This window comes from Danio rerio, chromosome 9 (assembly GCF_052040795.2).
Source record: "Danio rerio strain M-AB ecotype USA chromosome 9, GRCz13ab, whole genome shotgun sequence".
Classification (NCBI taxonomy): Eukaryota; Metazoa; Chordata; class Actinopteri; order Cypriniformes; family Danionidae; genus Danio; species Danio rerio.
The window spans coordinates 39,983,241-40,000,000 of NC_141029.1; the positions used below are offsets into that span (position 1 = coordinate 39,983,241).

Consider the following 16,760-nt stretch of genomic DNA (forward strand, 5'->3'; position numbering starts at 1 on the left):
AATGAACAATTTGGGGCGGTATGATGCCATTCCTTTTTTCGTTTACCAACTCACCGCTTACCTCCATATGGGCTGCTTTCCCATTGTTACCAGTTTGTCCAGTTAGCGTCATGAGTCAGATTTGATCTAATCTTCTCTGTTGCTCACTTCAGCTGTTTCCCCTTGCAATCAGCGCTGGCACGCATACGTTACTCATCTGTTTCTATTTGATCCAATTCAGCTCTCTACTTATACCTGCCCTGTCTTGTTACACTTTGTTAGATTATTGTGTTCATTAAAGCCTTTGGACGCTCTCGCTCTAAGCAAACCTTACTTTAATCCCAGTGTAGTCCAACACCTGATTTGTTATTTGACTTTATTTTGCTTACCTGTGATCTGCACAGCCTCCTCGCTGTTGAAGCCCAGCTTCTCACCTGCGCTTGCCAGCTCCAGCCCTCGCTCCGCTGCGAGGGAGCTGAGACAGATTTTCTGTTGCTCATCTCCCAGTCTGTGTCATCCCAAGGGTGGTTGGAACGGCAGCTGCCGTCGTTCTTCATTATTATTAAATAAACTCTTTCTATTTGAACTGCAGCCTCTCTGTTTTCTGTCCGAACCTGACAGTAAGCTCACCATGTACGTCGGCGGACTTGAGACGGTCAATCTGTGATTTTGAAAACACTATTGGTTGGGTTTAGAGAAGAGGGAGGGTGGGTCAGTTGATCAGTCAGTCAGTCAGGCAACAGTGTCCTCTGGTGTATTTACACGAGAAGGCGTGAATGGCACTTGTGAAAGAAATTTGAGATCTCAAAAAACGTACACAGCAACCTGTGGATTCATGAAAACAAAAACTGCAAAAAAACATGAGATGTATTTGGTGCTCTCCAGAAATGTGTATAGTGGTACATTTTCAGAATGAGCCTGGGTTGTTTACAATACATGCTCAAATTAACCAATATTTCAAACACTGTAAAAAAAATGTAATGACAAAAAGTCAAGACAACAAATATTTTTTGTTGCTTACTTTAATTTTAACTTATTTTAATAATTTAATAATTTTTGTAAAATATACAGTTTAACTTGATATTTTGAGTCAGTTGGATTGATGTAAGTTGAGATGACTAGAAAAGTTAATTGGATTCATCTAAAAAATTTAAGTCGGCAAGAATGTTTTTGCAGTGTTGCTTTGGAGAAAAACATTTCAAAATTCAGTTTTTCTAGATTTACTAGTTAAATGTTAACATTTGTTTTATTTTATAAAGGTCTTATAACATTGCTTCCCAATTTCTCTTTTTTAATCTAATGCTTTCCTTTGTTATGATTCCTAAATCAGGGTTATCATTCCTTAACTCCTCTCAACTCAAAACATTGGTCATGCGTAATCTAAAAATGAATATAAACGTGTCTAAAAAGTACAGAATATTTAAACTATGATAAAAGTCTGCTGTTTATTACATAAAATGTCCAAAATCTGCATTTATTTTTGGTATTGTAGCCAGCACTCAGGACCATTATTATGTTCCCGTATTATTGGTATTAATTTTTTTATTTTGTCAATATCAGTCTAAACATTCCCTGTCAGTAAATTTGTGCCTTAACTTTTTAGTAAGGTACATGTTTGATTTTAACCTCTGCAGACAGATTGCTTTTTGGGAGCTCTGTGGATTTATTTTTTGAATGCATATTTATGCTGTATTTAGTTTTAAATGTCATTATGTCATTAGGCAACACAATCTCACTACGATTTGTAACTATTTTCCGTTAGTATTTGTATGATTCCTTGCTATCTCGTTCGTACATTTTGATACAGTCTATCCAGTGTATTATATTTAGGGGTTGTGGGTGGAGTTAGGGTGTGGTCAGAGGTTTTTTTGTACGAATGAGATTGTATGAATTTATTTATACATTACTAATCGGCCAAAAAATATGTTACGTTGTAAAGAAAACGTTAGGAAATTGATCAGACTCATCTCATTTTGTTAAAAGTTTATTAAACAAATAAATTAAAGAACATTTGAACTTTCCCTTCCACCGTCCCGGTAAAACCATGGTGAGTGTTACTGACTCTTCCATCCATGAGAATACTAGATGATTTCTTTTTTCGTCTGTGAAAGTTATGTTTCATGCAATGGCATGTTGGGAAAAGACGATGAGAAGCGTATCTAAAATAAGCGAGAGCCATTTACTATGCAAATGTGTACAGTGCTGCATGCTAATGCTTTATCTGCCTCTGCAACATAATGGCTTCAAATGGAGTTCAAATGGAATTGTGGGAATTGTGCAGGACAGTATTTTGAGAGAAATGCAACACTGCATGCATTTTATTCCATTTGCATCGTCAGATTAAAGAAACACTATGTGATTTTCGGGAACTAGATGTGTAAAGAGAATTTAAGTTTTCTTTTGTAAAATAAATTTGAATGTAAAAAGTCTTGTGATGTTTTTATTCGTTGTTTGATACAATCTTTTATAGACTAAAGTAATTAGCAGTGACAATCTATCATTTTTGGGTGACACGTTGGCTCAGTGGTTAGCACCCACTGTCGCCTCCACTGTGTGGAGTTTGCATGTTCTTCCCGTGTTGGTATGGATTTCCTCCGGGTGCTCCGGTTTCCCCCACAGTCCAAAGACGTGCGCTATAGGTGAATTGAATAAACTAAATGGCCATAGTTTTTTATTTATTTTTTGATTATCAATGCTTGAACAGTAAAAGGAAGGCATTAATACTTTTTAGAATTACACAAAAGACTGAGATAAGAATCAATACATTCACAATCTTTCCATCCTCATTAATAATAGTAATAGAAAATATATAAACAAATAACATAACGAAAATTAACAAAAATTAAATGACAAAGAAAAATATGTAGCAGGGGTGTTGAAGATCTCAAAATATGAAACCAAAATCCTCTAATGATGAATATAAACTTAAAAAAATATTCATATTAATAAAAATTATTCAATTTCATAAAAAATACAGATAGCCTATTGTATATCACCTTTCATCCCAAAAATATAGAGATTTAAATAAAATATCTGTCTATAGAGATATACATTTTGGTCAGTATCCCCCAGCCCTATTTTGACATACCGATAAGACACTTTAGGAATCCTTTGAAAAGGTATTGCCACACTGACAGCTCCCATATGCATAGGCATATAATGCGCTTTTACATTAAATTAATGTCACATTTTAAATGTACAATCCAATAAAAGTAAATTATTCATTTAACAGTTTAAATAACTATTATAAATAATAGCACCGATTAAAGCTACATTTTTAATTGACAGGGTATAAGGTGGAATAAATTTTACAGCATAGGCTTTGAGTAATATTTATTAGAAAATATATGTTTTCTCTACTTGTATAACATTTTATGGCAAGTAGTACTTGAGTCTGATTTTTCAGCTCTCTTCCCACAACTTTTGTCCTCATCTGACGAACAAGTAATCATAGCTTTAAATAGCGCCATCTTATGGACTGACTAAGCATATTCAGCATATATCTTCGCAAAAAAACTATTTCTCAGCCATTTACTTATTTTATTAAGCAATTTTATTCCGTAATGTGTCACCAAAACAATATATTTCTAACAAAATAACTCATGCTGATAAGTAATAACTATATGTTACATTAAATTAGCAAAAGCAAACATGTAGGTTAAGCCTTTTCAATATTCACTCTTCACCTAAACTCTCTTCTAAATATATTAGCCTACAGTATATTTTCTGAGGTCAAAAATGCTAAACACATTTACCTTCCTAAACCACAACTCTGAAACAGCTTTCAGTTTGACAGTAACAGACGTGACACAGTTTGAGTCTGATTACAGGCTGGCAGGTTTCGCTTCTAGATTAGCATCAGGCTCTTTAGAGGTGCTGGTTTTGACCGTCGTCTCGTTCAGAGCTCGGTTTTGCTTCTCTCTCTCAAGCGCTTTCTCCATCTCTGTGTAATAATCCAGGGCTTTCCGCACTGGATCGATAATGTGTTGCTGCAAGGTAAATATAAAAGCAATTTACCCATTACACAGCAATTTTAGAGCAGCTAAGTGGCTGCGCTCCATGTTGAAGGCCTACCCACACTGTAAAAAAATAAATCTGTCAATTAATATTCTGTATTTTGTGTTTTACAGGTGTTTTTGGTTTATTTACGGTTGTGAATTGCATTATCGGATTTTAATCTCTGATCTCCCCACTTTTGCCTTTTATTGACATTTTAGTAGTTTGAGACAAGATGTTATTTATGTTTGTAAAATAACAGAAAAAGTACTCGCAGCTTATTACCAAGTTTTTGTATTGTAATTTACAACACCAACCCTGACAATATTTTACTTCACACAATTAAACTGTTAAAAAAGTCCAAATTTTTAAACCTTTCAACATCAAAGGCTTTTAGAGGAAGATCAAGGTTCCATAATGCAATTCAAAAGCATAAATTCAGTCATTCACTGAGTGTAATAACATTCATTCACTGCAAATTCTCTCAGCAAGACAAAGTTCCATAGTTAGTTCATAGTTTAAACTAGCATTGTGTGTAAGTTTGCCAAAGTTGACCTGTGTATAACAAAAACTAGAATTCTTCTACATGACAAATATACTATAGCAGCTTATAGTAAAAATATAGTGTGTTAAAGCATACTGTAGTAAGATGCTTGAATGATTGTGTTGTCCTATAGGTGCTATGGTATGGTATAACAACTTTGGTAGTAAAGCACGTTACACAATAGGCCTACTCTAATTTCTATAACTAGCCTGTGTTTATTGTATATATGCATGTACACCACAGTTTACTGTAATAATAATAATAATAATTCCTTACATTTATATAGCGCTTTTCTGTGCACTCAAAGCGCTTTACACACAATGGGGGGATCTCCTCATCCACCAACAGTGTGCAGCATCCACCTGGATGACGCGACGGCAGCCATTTTGCGCCAGACCGCACACCACACACCAGCTGATTGGTGGAGAGGAGACAGCGATGAAGCCAATTGGAATATGGGGATGGTTAGGAGACCATGATAGACAAAGGCCAGTTGGCAGATTTGGCCAGGATGCCGGGGTTAAACCCCTACTCTTTTCGAAGGACATCCTGGGATTTTTAACGACCACAGAGAGTCGGGACCTCGGTTTAACGTGTCATCCGAAAGACGGCGCTCACTGAGCAGTATAGCGTCCCCGTCACTATACTGGGGCATTAGGACCCACACAGACCGCAGGTTGGGCGCCCCCTGCTGGCCTCACTAACACCACTTCTAAAACTAAAGTACAGTATAGTACAGTGAATCAGGTCATAACAGTTAATCCTACAATATGCTGTAGCATTCATTAGCAAAGTGTTGTGAATAAATAATATATAAAGTACAATACACTTTACTATAGATTGGTTCAAAAAGCACTATAGTATTTTTTCATCTGTAATCATCATTTTCCTGTCAGAAATTGCTCACCTCCAGACAGGGAAACAGATTGGCCAGTTCGATGAAGAGAGGGAAGAGAACGAAGCGGATGAATCCCGTCTGAGAAGAAGGTTTGGTCACTTTGTCTCGATCCATAAATGGGGTGACAGGAAGGCCCTCCAACTTCTCCATATCACTCTACACATTTTTTTTTTTTACATTAGATAAAATCAATTCAAATACGGTCCAAGCAACCATAAAGAATAATTGGAAAATAACAATTATTCCATTAAAAAGATATCCTTATAGATATCTAATAGTGGGTGCATACTATATTTTATTTACGCAAATGAGGATAGTAATTCAAAGTAAGTGAGGGAGGTAGAATGCTAGTGTGGTTCTAGTTAGAATATTGTGATACTAACAGCTGTCTGGATTATTTTTGCTTGATTGTAATCCATTATATACACTACCTTTCTATCGAAGTCATCTGACATTATCAAGATTAATTTGTTCAGTTTGACTGGGAAAAACTTAAGCGAATATATTGTGATAACTTGAGAAATGTTTGACTGTATAATTTACCTGGTTGAAGAACTCTTGCAGCAGACAGTCCAGCCACGGCTCGGCCACATCCATGGGTCTGGCCTCGTTGGAGATATCACTGACTTTAATCATGATCATCATCAACTGAGAAACAAACACTCAAAGCTAATCATCATCAACAACAGCCATAAAACGCTGAATGCTTTTAGCAGCTAAACTAGATTTAAAATAGATTTTTCTTTTTTTTTTTAACAAAGGCATCAGTGGACAGTAACTGTTTTTTTTTTTTTTTTTTTTAAGTAACAAAAAAATATGTTTTCATGACTTTTTGTCGAATTTCTTTACAGGGCAGTATAATGGACACTGTTTTTATTACTGTGATTGCAATTTTTAAGTACACTGTAAAATGTTATATGACAAAAAATCATGACAACTAATGTTTTTGTTTTTTTCATTTTCATCAGTTAATCAGATTTCACATACAAAGTTTAGCTTAATCTTTTTTTACCAGTTTGAATGATGCAAGTTGAGATGACTAGAGAAGTTGAGATGGTTCAACAACAACAACAAAAAAATGTTTTCTTTTACAGTGTATCTATACTTTATTATTGTATAGTATTTTGTTTAGGAATCTTTTGCTTCATGTTTTTCCTAAACAAACTATTGCAATTTTACTTGAGATAACTGCTAGTTTGGTCGTCTCTACAAGGAATTTTAAATATACCTGAATATTAAACCTTAAAATTATTCATTGATAAAGGGATAGTTCTCCAAATTAAAAAAGTTACTTATACTCTTATACTTATACTCACACTTAAGTGGTTAATAACTTTTATAAGTTTCTTTCTTCTGTTGAACTAAACACGATATTCTGAAGAATGTTAGAAAAACAGACTTACTATGGAAGTCAATGGCCGCTGCTTTCCAACATACTTCAGAATATTCTTCAAATGGAGGATAAGTAAATGGTGAAAGAATTTTTGAGCACCTTTTTTATAATTTTTTATAAAGACTTTATAATTCATTTAGAGAATTTTCAGCACCTTTTACTTTTAATTCTTAAGTGCAGTAAAATAAGTATAAAATAAGTAATTAGTAAAATTGAAAAGGAGGACTTTATACAATTACTGGAGTAATATTTATTAGCGTATCTGTACATTCACTCAAGTGCTTGAACCTTGTCCACCACCATGTCCACCACTTGTCTACGTAGTAGCAATCACTTAACAGCAACCTGACAACCTCTTAATTCACCCAAGCAGCATGGCCTTTTTGGGTTTGATCATATTCCATCCTCACCACATCTCTGTGATCCTTGTTGCCAAAGTCAAACACAGGTAAAATGGCTTTAAACTTGTTGAGGATGTCTGTATGTCTGGACATATCAGTAGCAAGAATACACCTGCAGGGAAGATAAGTAATGTTAAGTAAGTTTTAATTTAAGTTTGGAATTAATATGCACATGTTTGTCAAGATAAGATAAGTTAAGTAAATGATATACTGTACTTAATTATGCCCTCTCTTATTCTTTTGTATTGCTCTGTCGGCAAGTTTCGGAAAATGTTGCTTTCAGTCTGAAAAACAAGTCAGACAGCTGTTGTTTGAATGGATATATTTAACCCTTTCCAATATTAATATAGATATCGCAACTCTGAATATGAAAAAGTGATTATGTAAAAATATCAGTATCACTGTTGTTTGGTCCAATGCAATGAAATTTTGGTATTTTTGTCATCCATCTAACCATCCACCCATTCAATCATCTATCCATCCATTTAGCCATTCTTCCATTCAACCAACCATCCATTAAACCTTTTATCCAACCATCCATCCAACCAACTATCGATCCATACATCCATTCATCCATCCATTCAACAATCCATTCATCCCTCCATCTATTCATACATCCATCCAACCAACCATCCATCCATCCAACTAACTCAAAAAAGTCAAAGTCCATCCATCGATCAATTAATACATCCAACCAATCATCCATCCATCCCTCCATCTATTCATACATCCATCCAACCAACCATCCATCCATCTAACTCAAAAAATCCATCCAAGCCCATCCATCAATCAATTCATACATCCAACCAATCTTCCATCTATCCATTCATCCAACCATACATCCATTCAACACACCATCCATCCATCTAACTCAAAAAATCCATCCCAGCCCATCCATCAATCAATTCATACATCTAACCAATCATCCATCCATCCATTCGTCCAACCATACATCCATTCAACACACCATCCATCCAACTATCTCAAAAAATCCATCCAAGTCCATCCATCAATCAATTCATACATCCAACCAATCATCTATTCATCCATCCATTCGTCCAACCATACATCCATTCAACACACCATCCATCCATCTAACTCAAAAAATTCATCCAAGCCCATCCATCAATCAATTAATACATCCAACCAATCATCCATCCATCCATCCATTCGTCCAACCAATCATCCATTCAACACACCATCCATCCAACTATCTCAAAAAATCCATCCAAGTCCATCCATCAATCAATTCATACATCCAACCAATCATCCATTCATCCATCCATTCGTCCAACCATACATCCATTCAACACACCATCCATCCATCTAACTCAAAAAATCCATCCAAGCCCATCCATCAATCAATTCATACATCCAACCAATCATCCATCCATCCATTTGTCCAACCATACATCCATTCAACACACCATCCATCCATCTAACTCAAAAAATCCATCCAAGCCCATTCATCAATCAATTCATACATCCAACCAATCATCCATCCATCCATTGGTCCAACCATACATCCATTCAACACACCATCCATCCAACTATCTCAAAAAATCCATCCAAGTCCATCCATCAATCAATTCATACATCGAACCAATCATCCATTCATCCATCCATCCATTCGTCCAACCATACATCCATTCAACACACCATCCATCCATCTAACTCAAAAAATTCATCCAAGCCCATCCATCAATCAATTAATACATCCAACCAATCATCCATCCATCCATCCATCCATTCGTCCAACCAATCATCCATTCAACACACCATCCATCCAACTATCTCAAAAAATCCATCCAAGTCCATCCATCAATCAATTCATACATCCAACCAATCATCCATTCATCCATCCATTCATCCAACCATACATCAATTCAACACACCATCCATCCATCTAACTCAAAAAATCCATCCAAGCCCATCCATCAATCAATTCATAAATCCAACCAATCATCCATCCATCCATTTGTCCAACCATACATCCATTCAACACACCATCCATCCATCTAACTCAAAAAATCCATCCAAGCCCATCCATCAATCAATTCATACATCCAACCAATCATCCATCCATCCATTGGTCCAACCATACATCCATTCAACACACCATCCATCCAACTATCTCAAAAAATCCATCCAAGTCCATCCATCCATCCATCCATCCATCCATCTAACCATTCATCCATTCATTCATCCAACCAACCATCCATCCATCCAACCATCCATCCATCCATCCATCCATCCATCCATCCATCTAACCATTCATCCATTCATTCATCCAACCAACCATCCATCCAACTATCTCAAAAAATCCATCCAAGTCCATCCAACCGTCCATTCATCCATCTGTCCATTCATTCATCCATCCATCCAGCCATACATCCAACCAACCAACCAACCATCCATCCATCCATCCATCCATCCAACTAACGCAAAAAACAAATAAGGAAAAATGCTTACCTTTTCCAGGATTTCAAAGGCTACAGCGCAGTGGTGATTTTCCAGTGGGGAGATGTCATTGTATCTTAGAGCAAGTTCAGTTCGTGCATTAATCTGAAATGTGACATAGTGTCTTCATTTTTCAGTGTACTGTATTATTAAACAGCAGCAGAGCCAGTCAAAGCCCCTCTCACCTGGTAGGCGTTGTTGTATCCAGTGTGATCTAAATCGTGACAGACAGCCGAGGTCAACATGATGAGGAGATCAATGCTGTCAATCTTGCTTCTGAGATCTGTTAGCCATATGAGCCCATACATCTGACAAACAAATGGACCCAGATATTAGCGGTCAGAACTTTTTTTACTTTGAACCTTGACTAGAAAGCTACAAGTGTCCAGCAGTTGGTGCCCAAAACCAAGTTTAAGCAGCACTAATCGAGTACATGCAATTTGTACATGTATTTGAAAACGTAACATTCTGTAGTGCATTTAGTTACTGTTTAAGGCCATTTGGCAATTTCCAACAGCATAGGCGTCCTTCATATTTTCATCAGTGATCAGTATTAAGGGTAATGCATTAATGTGAGTTATGTAATAATATATTACTTTCCTAAGTAAGGAGTAAAGAAATGCATCACTTAAAAAAATAAGTAATAATATTTGAATTGCTTTTTTTAAAAATGTAACGTGAGCTACTTTTATTTTAATTAATTAGCTTTTAAAAATTAATGGTCAATTAAAATTAATATAGTTAAATTGAATCATGCACTTAATGAAAGAATGCATTCATTATTTTGAACAAATTGAAGAAAAGGTAAAAGGGATTAACAACTAATGTGACAAAAAGTACAAAAATGGCAAACACATTGCTTTAAAGTTTCATTAATGTTGTAGAGCATGTATATACATGTAGCTCTGGGGTCAGGAAGTTCTCAAAAGATAATATTATTCTAAATTTGTTTTTTAAAGGTAAATGAAGGTGTAAGTTAGACTTGCAAGTTAGACTAGTTGTTGATTGCAGAGCTCCTCTATTTAAAAATATAGGGAAAAACCCTGCAAGTTCTGAAAGAGATCAAGCTTCAACAAAGGTAATGATAAAGTAAAGTAACTCATTAACGCACCTAGATAATTTTGAGGGGAGTAACTTAATATTGTAATGCATTACTTTCAAAAGTAATTTCCCCAAAACTGTCACTGACATCCAGTCTAAACAGTCTCTTAGTAACATGTAAATTGTAAAAAATGGTTCCTTCGTGTTGTCCCAACATAAATTGATTAAGTTAATTTAATCGTTATTACAACTTGAAGTGGAGTAAACATAAAACAGTTAAGATGTCCTAAAAACGTTAAAAGTATGTTGTTTCCACTCATTTTAAATAAGTACTAGTAACAAAAGTCATTTTTGGAGTCTAACAATTTTGTCTTCTTGGACACAATTAGAATTAGCAGGAATCATGGGACTGATTATTCTACTTAGCCAATCACTGTAGTCAAGAGAAAATAACCGTACAAAAGATGTGACTGCACACTGTAAAAATGCTAGGTTCCACACAATTTTTTCATTTTTTTCAAACACAAATTGATCAAGTTAATTGTTGTGATCAGTGGTATTTTCTCCACTGGAGATCACCTCCAGTATTGTTATCGAACTACAACTTCCAGAACTCTTTACACTCATTAACTCCTGTGACAGCTGACAATAATCCATACACACACACACAGCTAAGACTCATGATTACTGATTACATGGACCATATATACCACTTATTTTCACAGACACTTTGCTGAGTCCTGTTTATTTTCAACTTTACAAAGTAGGTTTTCCTTGTCTAATCTTCCGGTGTTTTTGACCTTTTGCTTGTTTACCATTTTTGGTTCTTTGCCACCTAAGCCTGACCATTTGACTGTTTTGCTTTTTGCATTACATTTATGCACCTGTTTGTTCCTGTTTTTGACCATTGCCTGTACAACTTCTCACTAATAAACTGCATATGGATCCTTGTTCGTTGTTAGCGTCCAATCGTTAGAATTATTTTTTTGTTTTTACAAATTTAAGTGGATTGCACATAAAACAATTGAATTGTCGCCCCAAAAAACTCAAGATTTGTGTTGATTCAGCTCGTTTTAAATGAGTAGATCTAACAAGCAGCAAAAATAACTTTTTGAGTGCTGGTTAAAGAAAAGTGGTGCAGTAAAAGTAACAATACAGCACTAAAAATGTACTCAAGTAAAAATAAAACACTGTAAAACATGATATGATCAGTTAGTCCTGACAGCATATGTTTTTAGGTTGTAGTAACTTATTAATCTAAGGTAATCATGTTCTTCCTTAATTTTATAAGTTTCGCAAGCTGTGTAACATAATATAAGTTCAATGGACCCAAAAGGTTAATTTGATTCAGCAACCTAGCAGCACTAGTAAAATTCCTGAGAAAATCTACTCGATTACAGTGATTTCATTATTTGAATTTGATTACTTTACAACTAACCTTCAAAAGCTAATATGAATCACATAAACACTAAAACAAATTATTCATTGCAATCACTAAATTGTTTTAAGGTAAGTGGTTGCAAAACAATTGATATGGGCTAAATTTAAACAAACTAATTGAGTTGAATTAAGTTTAACTAAGTTGAAGTTGAATTAAGTTGAATTAATTTGATTCAGTCCATATAAATTGTTTGCAAAAAATAAAAAGTAAATTCAATTAATAATGTTTTTCAGTGTACTGTTTTCTCTTTTCATCGCTTTGGATAACATTAACTTACTGCAGACAATTAAGCGAAAGAGACTGGATTCCAGTAAAATTACAATTGAGGTTTCGATGGCAGCTGTTTGAGTGAAATGATGGCTGTCTGAGGCCCGGAATTTATAAATCAGGCAGAAGGAGAAGTGGATAAGTGAAGATAATCCTGAGGCTGATTGCAAACCCTCTTACCATCTGGGTGACGCAGAAGCAATGCTTGAAGTTGTGGAAGGGGATGTTGTTGTAGCGTCTGTACACTTCATAAAGAAACTGCTGCAGCACATCCGGCTCGATGTTGAACGTGGAGATGAAGTCCAGATCTGTGTACATCACCTGGAGCAACACCATTATCTCCGCGTCCTCCCATTGCCTACCAACACAAACTCTTTCTATAAAGTTTATTTAGGGGAATAAACAGGTTTTCCTATTAACCCTGTGTGTAGAATCAGATCTTGTGTTAATTTGAATGCAGCAAGTCCACTTTCGGACGCATTAATGAACATGAAGCTCTAGTGGTTTACTCACAAAAAGTGCTTTTCATTTGTAAACATCGAACAAGAGCATTAATATTGATATGAGGTCCTTCGGGCAGATGAAAGGTTTGATCTCTGCTGCGTTCGTTCTTTATGCTTATTTTAGAAGTGCCGTGCTTTGCTTCACTAACAATTTCCTATTCATGTTTGACAGGTGCAGGACTTTGATGTGGCCACAACTGTGAAGTACCCATGTTTCCTATTTATTTCCAAAAATAAGTCATATTTCTGCCACGTTCACTACTTTATTAACAACATTATTGCTATTATTTATGATTATTATTACTTGACTTGCCTGTTTCTACTTTAAATACGTCCATACGTTTATAGGACATGCTCATTGTATTTTTTACACACTCTCTGTTAGAAATTACCTTACTATTTTTCCTCTTTGTGCTTCTCTATTTTCTTTTTCTTTTATGTGTATATATATATATATATATATATATATATATATATATATATATATATATATATATATATATATATATACATACATATATATATAAAAAGAAGAATTTTTCTCACAGTTTTTTTGAGAAATTTCAGACAGCACTTAAAGGCTTTTGCATCTGAACTCTTTGTGATGTTCTATATACAAATTTCAGGAGGAGCATGCACAGATGTTTCAACAATTCTAGTACATCACTGACATCATTCAGTTATCCAATCAGGCCAAACCCCTATAAATACCAAACTCGTCCAACCTCCATTATCTCACGACTTTAGCATCCCTCCACCACCCCAACACCTCACCTCGTAAACAATATCTACCTAGGGGGAGCGTTCTGGGGCCAGGCTAGACTCTTCATTCTGACCCCAACATCTCTCACTTTCCCAACTATAGGGGAATAACACAAGTTGGGGTGTCTTTTCCAAGCTCAGAGCCCTCTCCCTAGACAGCATGCTAAATATGCTTTATTCTTTCAAACATCTCTAATTTTGAAGTCATGAAATATGTACTTGTTACCCACAGTATATGTCCACACCTCCCACCTTTTTTTTTCTGAGCTTTCTGAGGTAAATAATTATATGGTATTAAGAATAATGAAAACTAAGTATGAAGTGTGTGTATGTGCACTATTTCATATGTAGTGACAGTTCTGAAGATCTGAAAACTTTTGAAAATCTTACCAGTTATCAAAAGTTGGTGTTTTAAGATACTGTCTCACCTCTTCTGAAACTTCCAGAGAACTAGAGAAAATAAATGAGATTTTTATTTACTTCTTTATATTCAATACATATTACACTCTTCCATATTTGACAGGAATGTCACCTCATTTGGAGAAACTTTTCTCTGACATGCTCACACTCCTCCCGGGTTTTCCGCAACGTTCTTTTGTGGTAAAAAGGAGAGGGTTTGTGGGTTCCTTCTGACATGTCCTTAAACAAACCCAGCCAGCTCAGGTGCTCCACGCTCTGCAGAAAAACACAGTAAGCTATGTAGGCTAGAAATGTAGAAATGGGACAAGGATTAAAAAGAAGGTCAAGCAACAAAATAATAAAGATTTGTTTAATATTTTTCATATTGTAAACATGACTTTTCTAAGCCCAAAAAAGAACATTGTAAACTTAAATTGATTTACAGGTACTGACTCAAGTTTAATTTCAATACAAAAAGCAAATCATTTTTGTTTAGTCATTTTCAAACAAATTTGTCATTCAGCCAGATATATAGGTAGATTAATAGAATGATAGACGGATGGATGGATGGATGGATGGATGGATAGATAGATTGATTCAGACCTCCAGTTTCTCTCTGAAAGACTCCACCTGTCTCTTCATCTCATACACAATAGCAGGAGTCTCCGCTGCTTCTGTCAAGATTCTTTTCTCCAGACTCTGTAACCTAAGTAAATTACTAAATTTAATCGTGAAACTTTTATGTGCTCTAACAAACTTCAGAAGCCCCGCCCACTCACAAAACCCCGCCCCTTAAAGGCATTCGAACTTCTTGTCAGTAAATCCAGAGACAGTTATTTTGGAATATGCAAAACAACAGGCTGAGGGCATTTCTGATTGGATAGTGTTCGTTTGCTGAATTCACTGAGGGGCGGTGCAGTGGGTAGCACTGTCACCTCACAGCAAGAGGGTCGCTAGTTCAAGCCTCAGCTGGGTCAGTTGGCGTTTCTGTGCAGAGTTTGCATGTTCTCCCATCTTCGCGTGGGTTTCCTACAGGTGCTCCAGTTTGTCCCACAAGTCTAAAGACATGCGGTACAGGTGAATTGGGTAAGCTAAATAGTCCGTAGTGAATGAGTATTTATGAATGAGTGTGTATGGGTTGCAGCTGGAAGGGTATCTGCTGCGTAAAACATATGCTGGATAAGTTGGCAGTTCATTCTTCTGTGGCAACCCCTGATTAATAAAGGGACTAAGCTGAAAACAGAATGAATGAATGATTTCACTGATAAGTAACATCTTTACCTTTTCTCCATAGAAGTGAGGTCAAATCCCAAAGCAACTGCCAGCTCGGAGCCTAAAAGACAGAGTTCAGCATTCTAATATACAGGTTATATATGTGTGTGTTCTAGAAAATTATGTTAATTCATAATAATACGGCAACTCTCTGGTATTTTGGTGGAGGATACCTAACAGCTCACTGTTGCAGTCTGCAGCGACTACCTCCAGCTTATAGTAGGAGTGAGGGCTGTTGGAGGCCAGCTGAGGGGAAATATTAATGATATTGCCTTTAGTATTGTACAGTTTTAAGATGTCATGAGGTCCGGCCTCAGCTGCAGCTCGGAAAAGATCTGCGATGCAAACACACAGATATAAACATCATCAATTTCACTTGAAATAGTTCCAATCTTCATAACTGAGGTGGAATAAAAACTCAAATCATGCAGTTAAAGTGATAGTTCACCCAAAAATGAAAGTTCTGTCATCATTTACTAATCTGCCACAAACCAGTTTGAGTTTCTTCTGTTGAACACAAAAGAAGATATTTTGAAGAAACCTGAAAACCTGTAACCAGTGATGTTCATAGTATAGCATTTGTTTTTTTCTACTATGAATGTCAGCGGTTACCGGTTTTCAGCTTTCATTCATTCATTCATTCATTCATTTATTTTTCTTTTGGCCGCAAACAAGTATTGGGAAACACCGATATGCTCTCACATTCACACGCGCACTCATACACTAAGGCCAATTTTGTATATTCAATTCACCTATACCGTATGTCTTTGAACTGTGGGGGAAACCGGAGCACCTGGAGGAAACTCACACCAACATGAGGAGAACATGCAAACTCCACACTGAAATGCCAACTGGGACTCAAACCAGCAGCCATCTTGCTCTAAGGGTGACAGTGCTAACCACTGATCAACTGTGCCGCCTGGTTTTCAGCTTTCCTCAAAATATATTATTTTGTGGTCATCAGAAGAAAAATACATCTGAAACCATTTGAAGGAGTGTAAATAGTCTGTAAATTACTGTATAACATGTCTTTATTAAGTTTATTAAGGTTTTACAGTAATTCAAAACCTATTACTCAAATGTACCCCAGACAGGTTTAGGGAAATAATCAAATAAATAAATAACAATCATTAAAAAATGTAATCAAACACAAATTCACACATTTTATAACATTTTTAAAGCTTCCATTTTTCACAAAGTTCAAAAACACCTCCCAAATATCACAGAATTCAGAGGGTTTCTTTCTTACAGTTTTTCTCAATTGCCTTGGCTCAATTCTCGTTTGAAATTTTTATTTTTCAAAACCGTAAGTTTAGATCTCTAAACAATTAGCTTATTGTTCACTTCATAGTGGCATTTCTTATTGATTTAAACAAATTGTAACTGCTTTGGCACATGTGTGCA

At 35.7% G+C, this 16,760-nt stretch overlaps 1 protein-coding gene across 3 annotated transcripts in view; it reads right to left on the bottom strand.

Annotated features, from left to right (window-relative positions):
• Window positions 1-1,954: 1,954 nt before the first annotated feature.
• Window positions 1,955-16,760, bottom strand: part of si:dkey-219c10.4 — an 18,037-nt gene continuing 3,231 nt past the window's right edge. Inside the window, exons 2-14 of one of the 3 annotated variants that reach the window (XM_087268178.1) lie at window positions 15,530-15,691; window positions 15,366-15,417; window positions 14,688-14,790; window positions 14,218-14,360; window positions 14,076-14,135; window positions 12,601-12,778; window positions 9,857-9,979; window positions 9,684-9,776; window positions 7,428-7,495; window positions 7,221-7,323; window positions 5,961-6,065; window positions 5,427-5,573; window positions 1,955-3,968 (exon numbers count right to left, since the gene is read on the bottom strand). In XM_087268178.1, coding sequence (XP_087124304.1) covers window positions 3,804-3,968; window positions 5,427-5,573; window positions 5,961-6,065; window positions 7,221-7,323; window positions 7,428-7,495; window positions 9,684-9,776; window positions 9,857-9,979; window positions 12,601-12,778; window positions 14,076-14,135; window positions 14,218-14,360; window positions 14,688-14,790; window positions 15,366-15,417; window positions 15,530-15,691 — 1,502 coding nt within the window. In that variant the 3' untranslated portion in view covers window positions 1,955-3,803. Of the gene's footprint in view, window positions 3,969-5,426; window positions 5,574-5,960; window positions 6,066-7,220; window positions 7,324-7,427; window positions 7,496-9,683; window positions 9,777-9,856; window positions 9,980-12,600; window positions 13,343-13,438; window positions 14,136-14,217; window positions 14,361-14,687; window positions 14,791-15,365; window positions 15,418-15,529; window positions 15,692-16,760 lie in introns of all 3 variants that reach the window. The other 2 variants (XM_087268180.1, XM_087268179.1) reach the window with 2 other exon arrangements.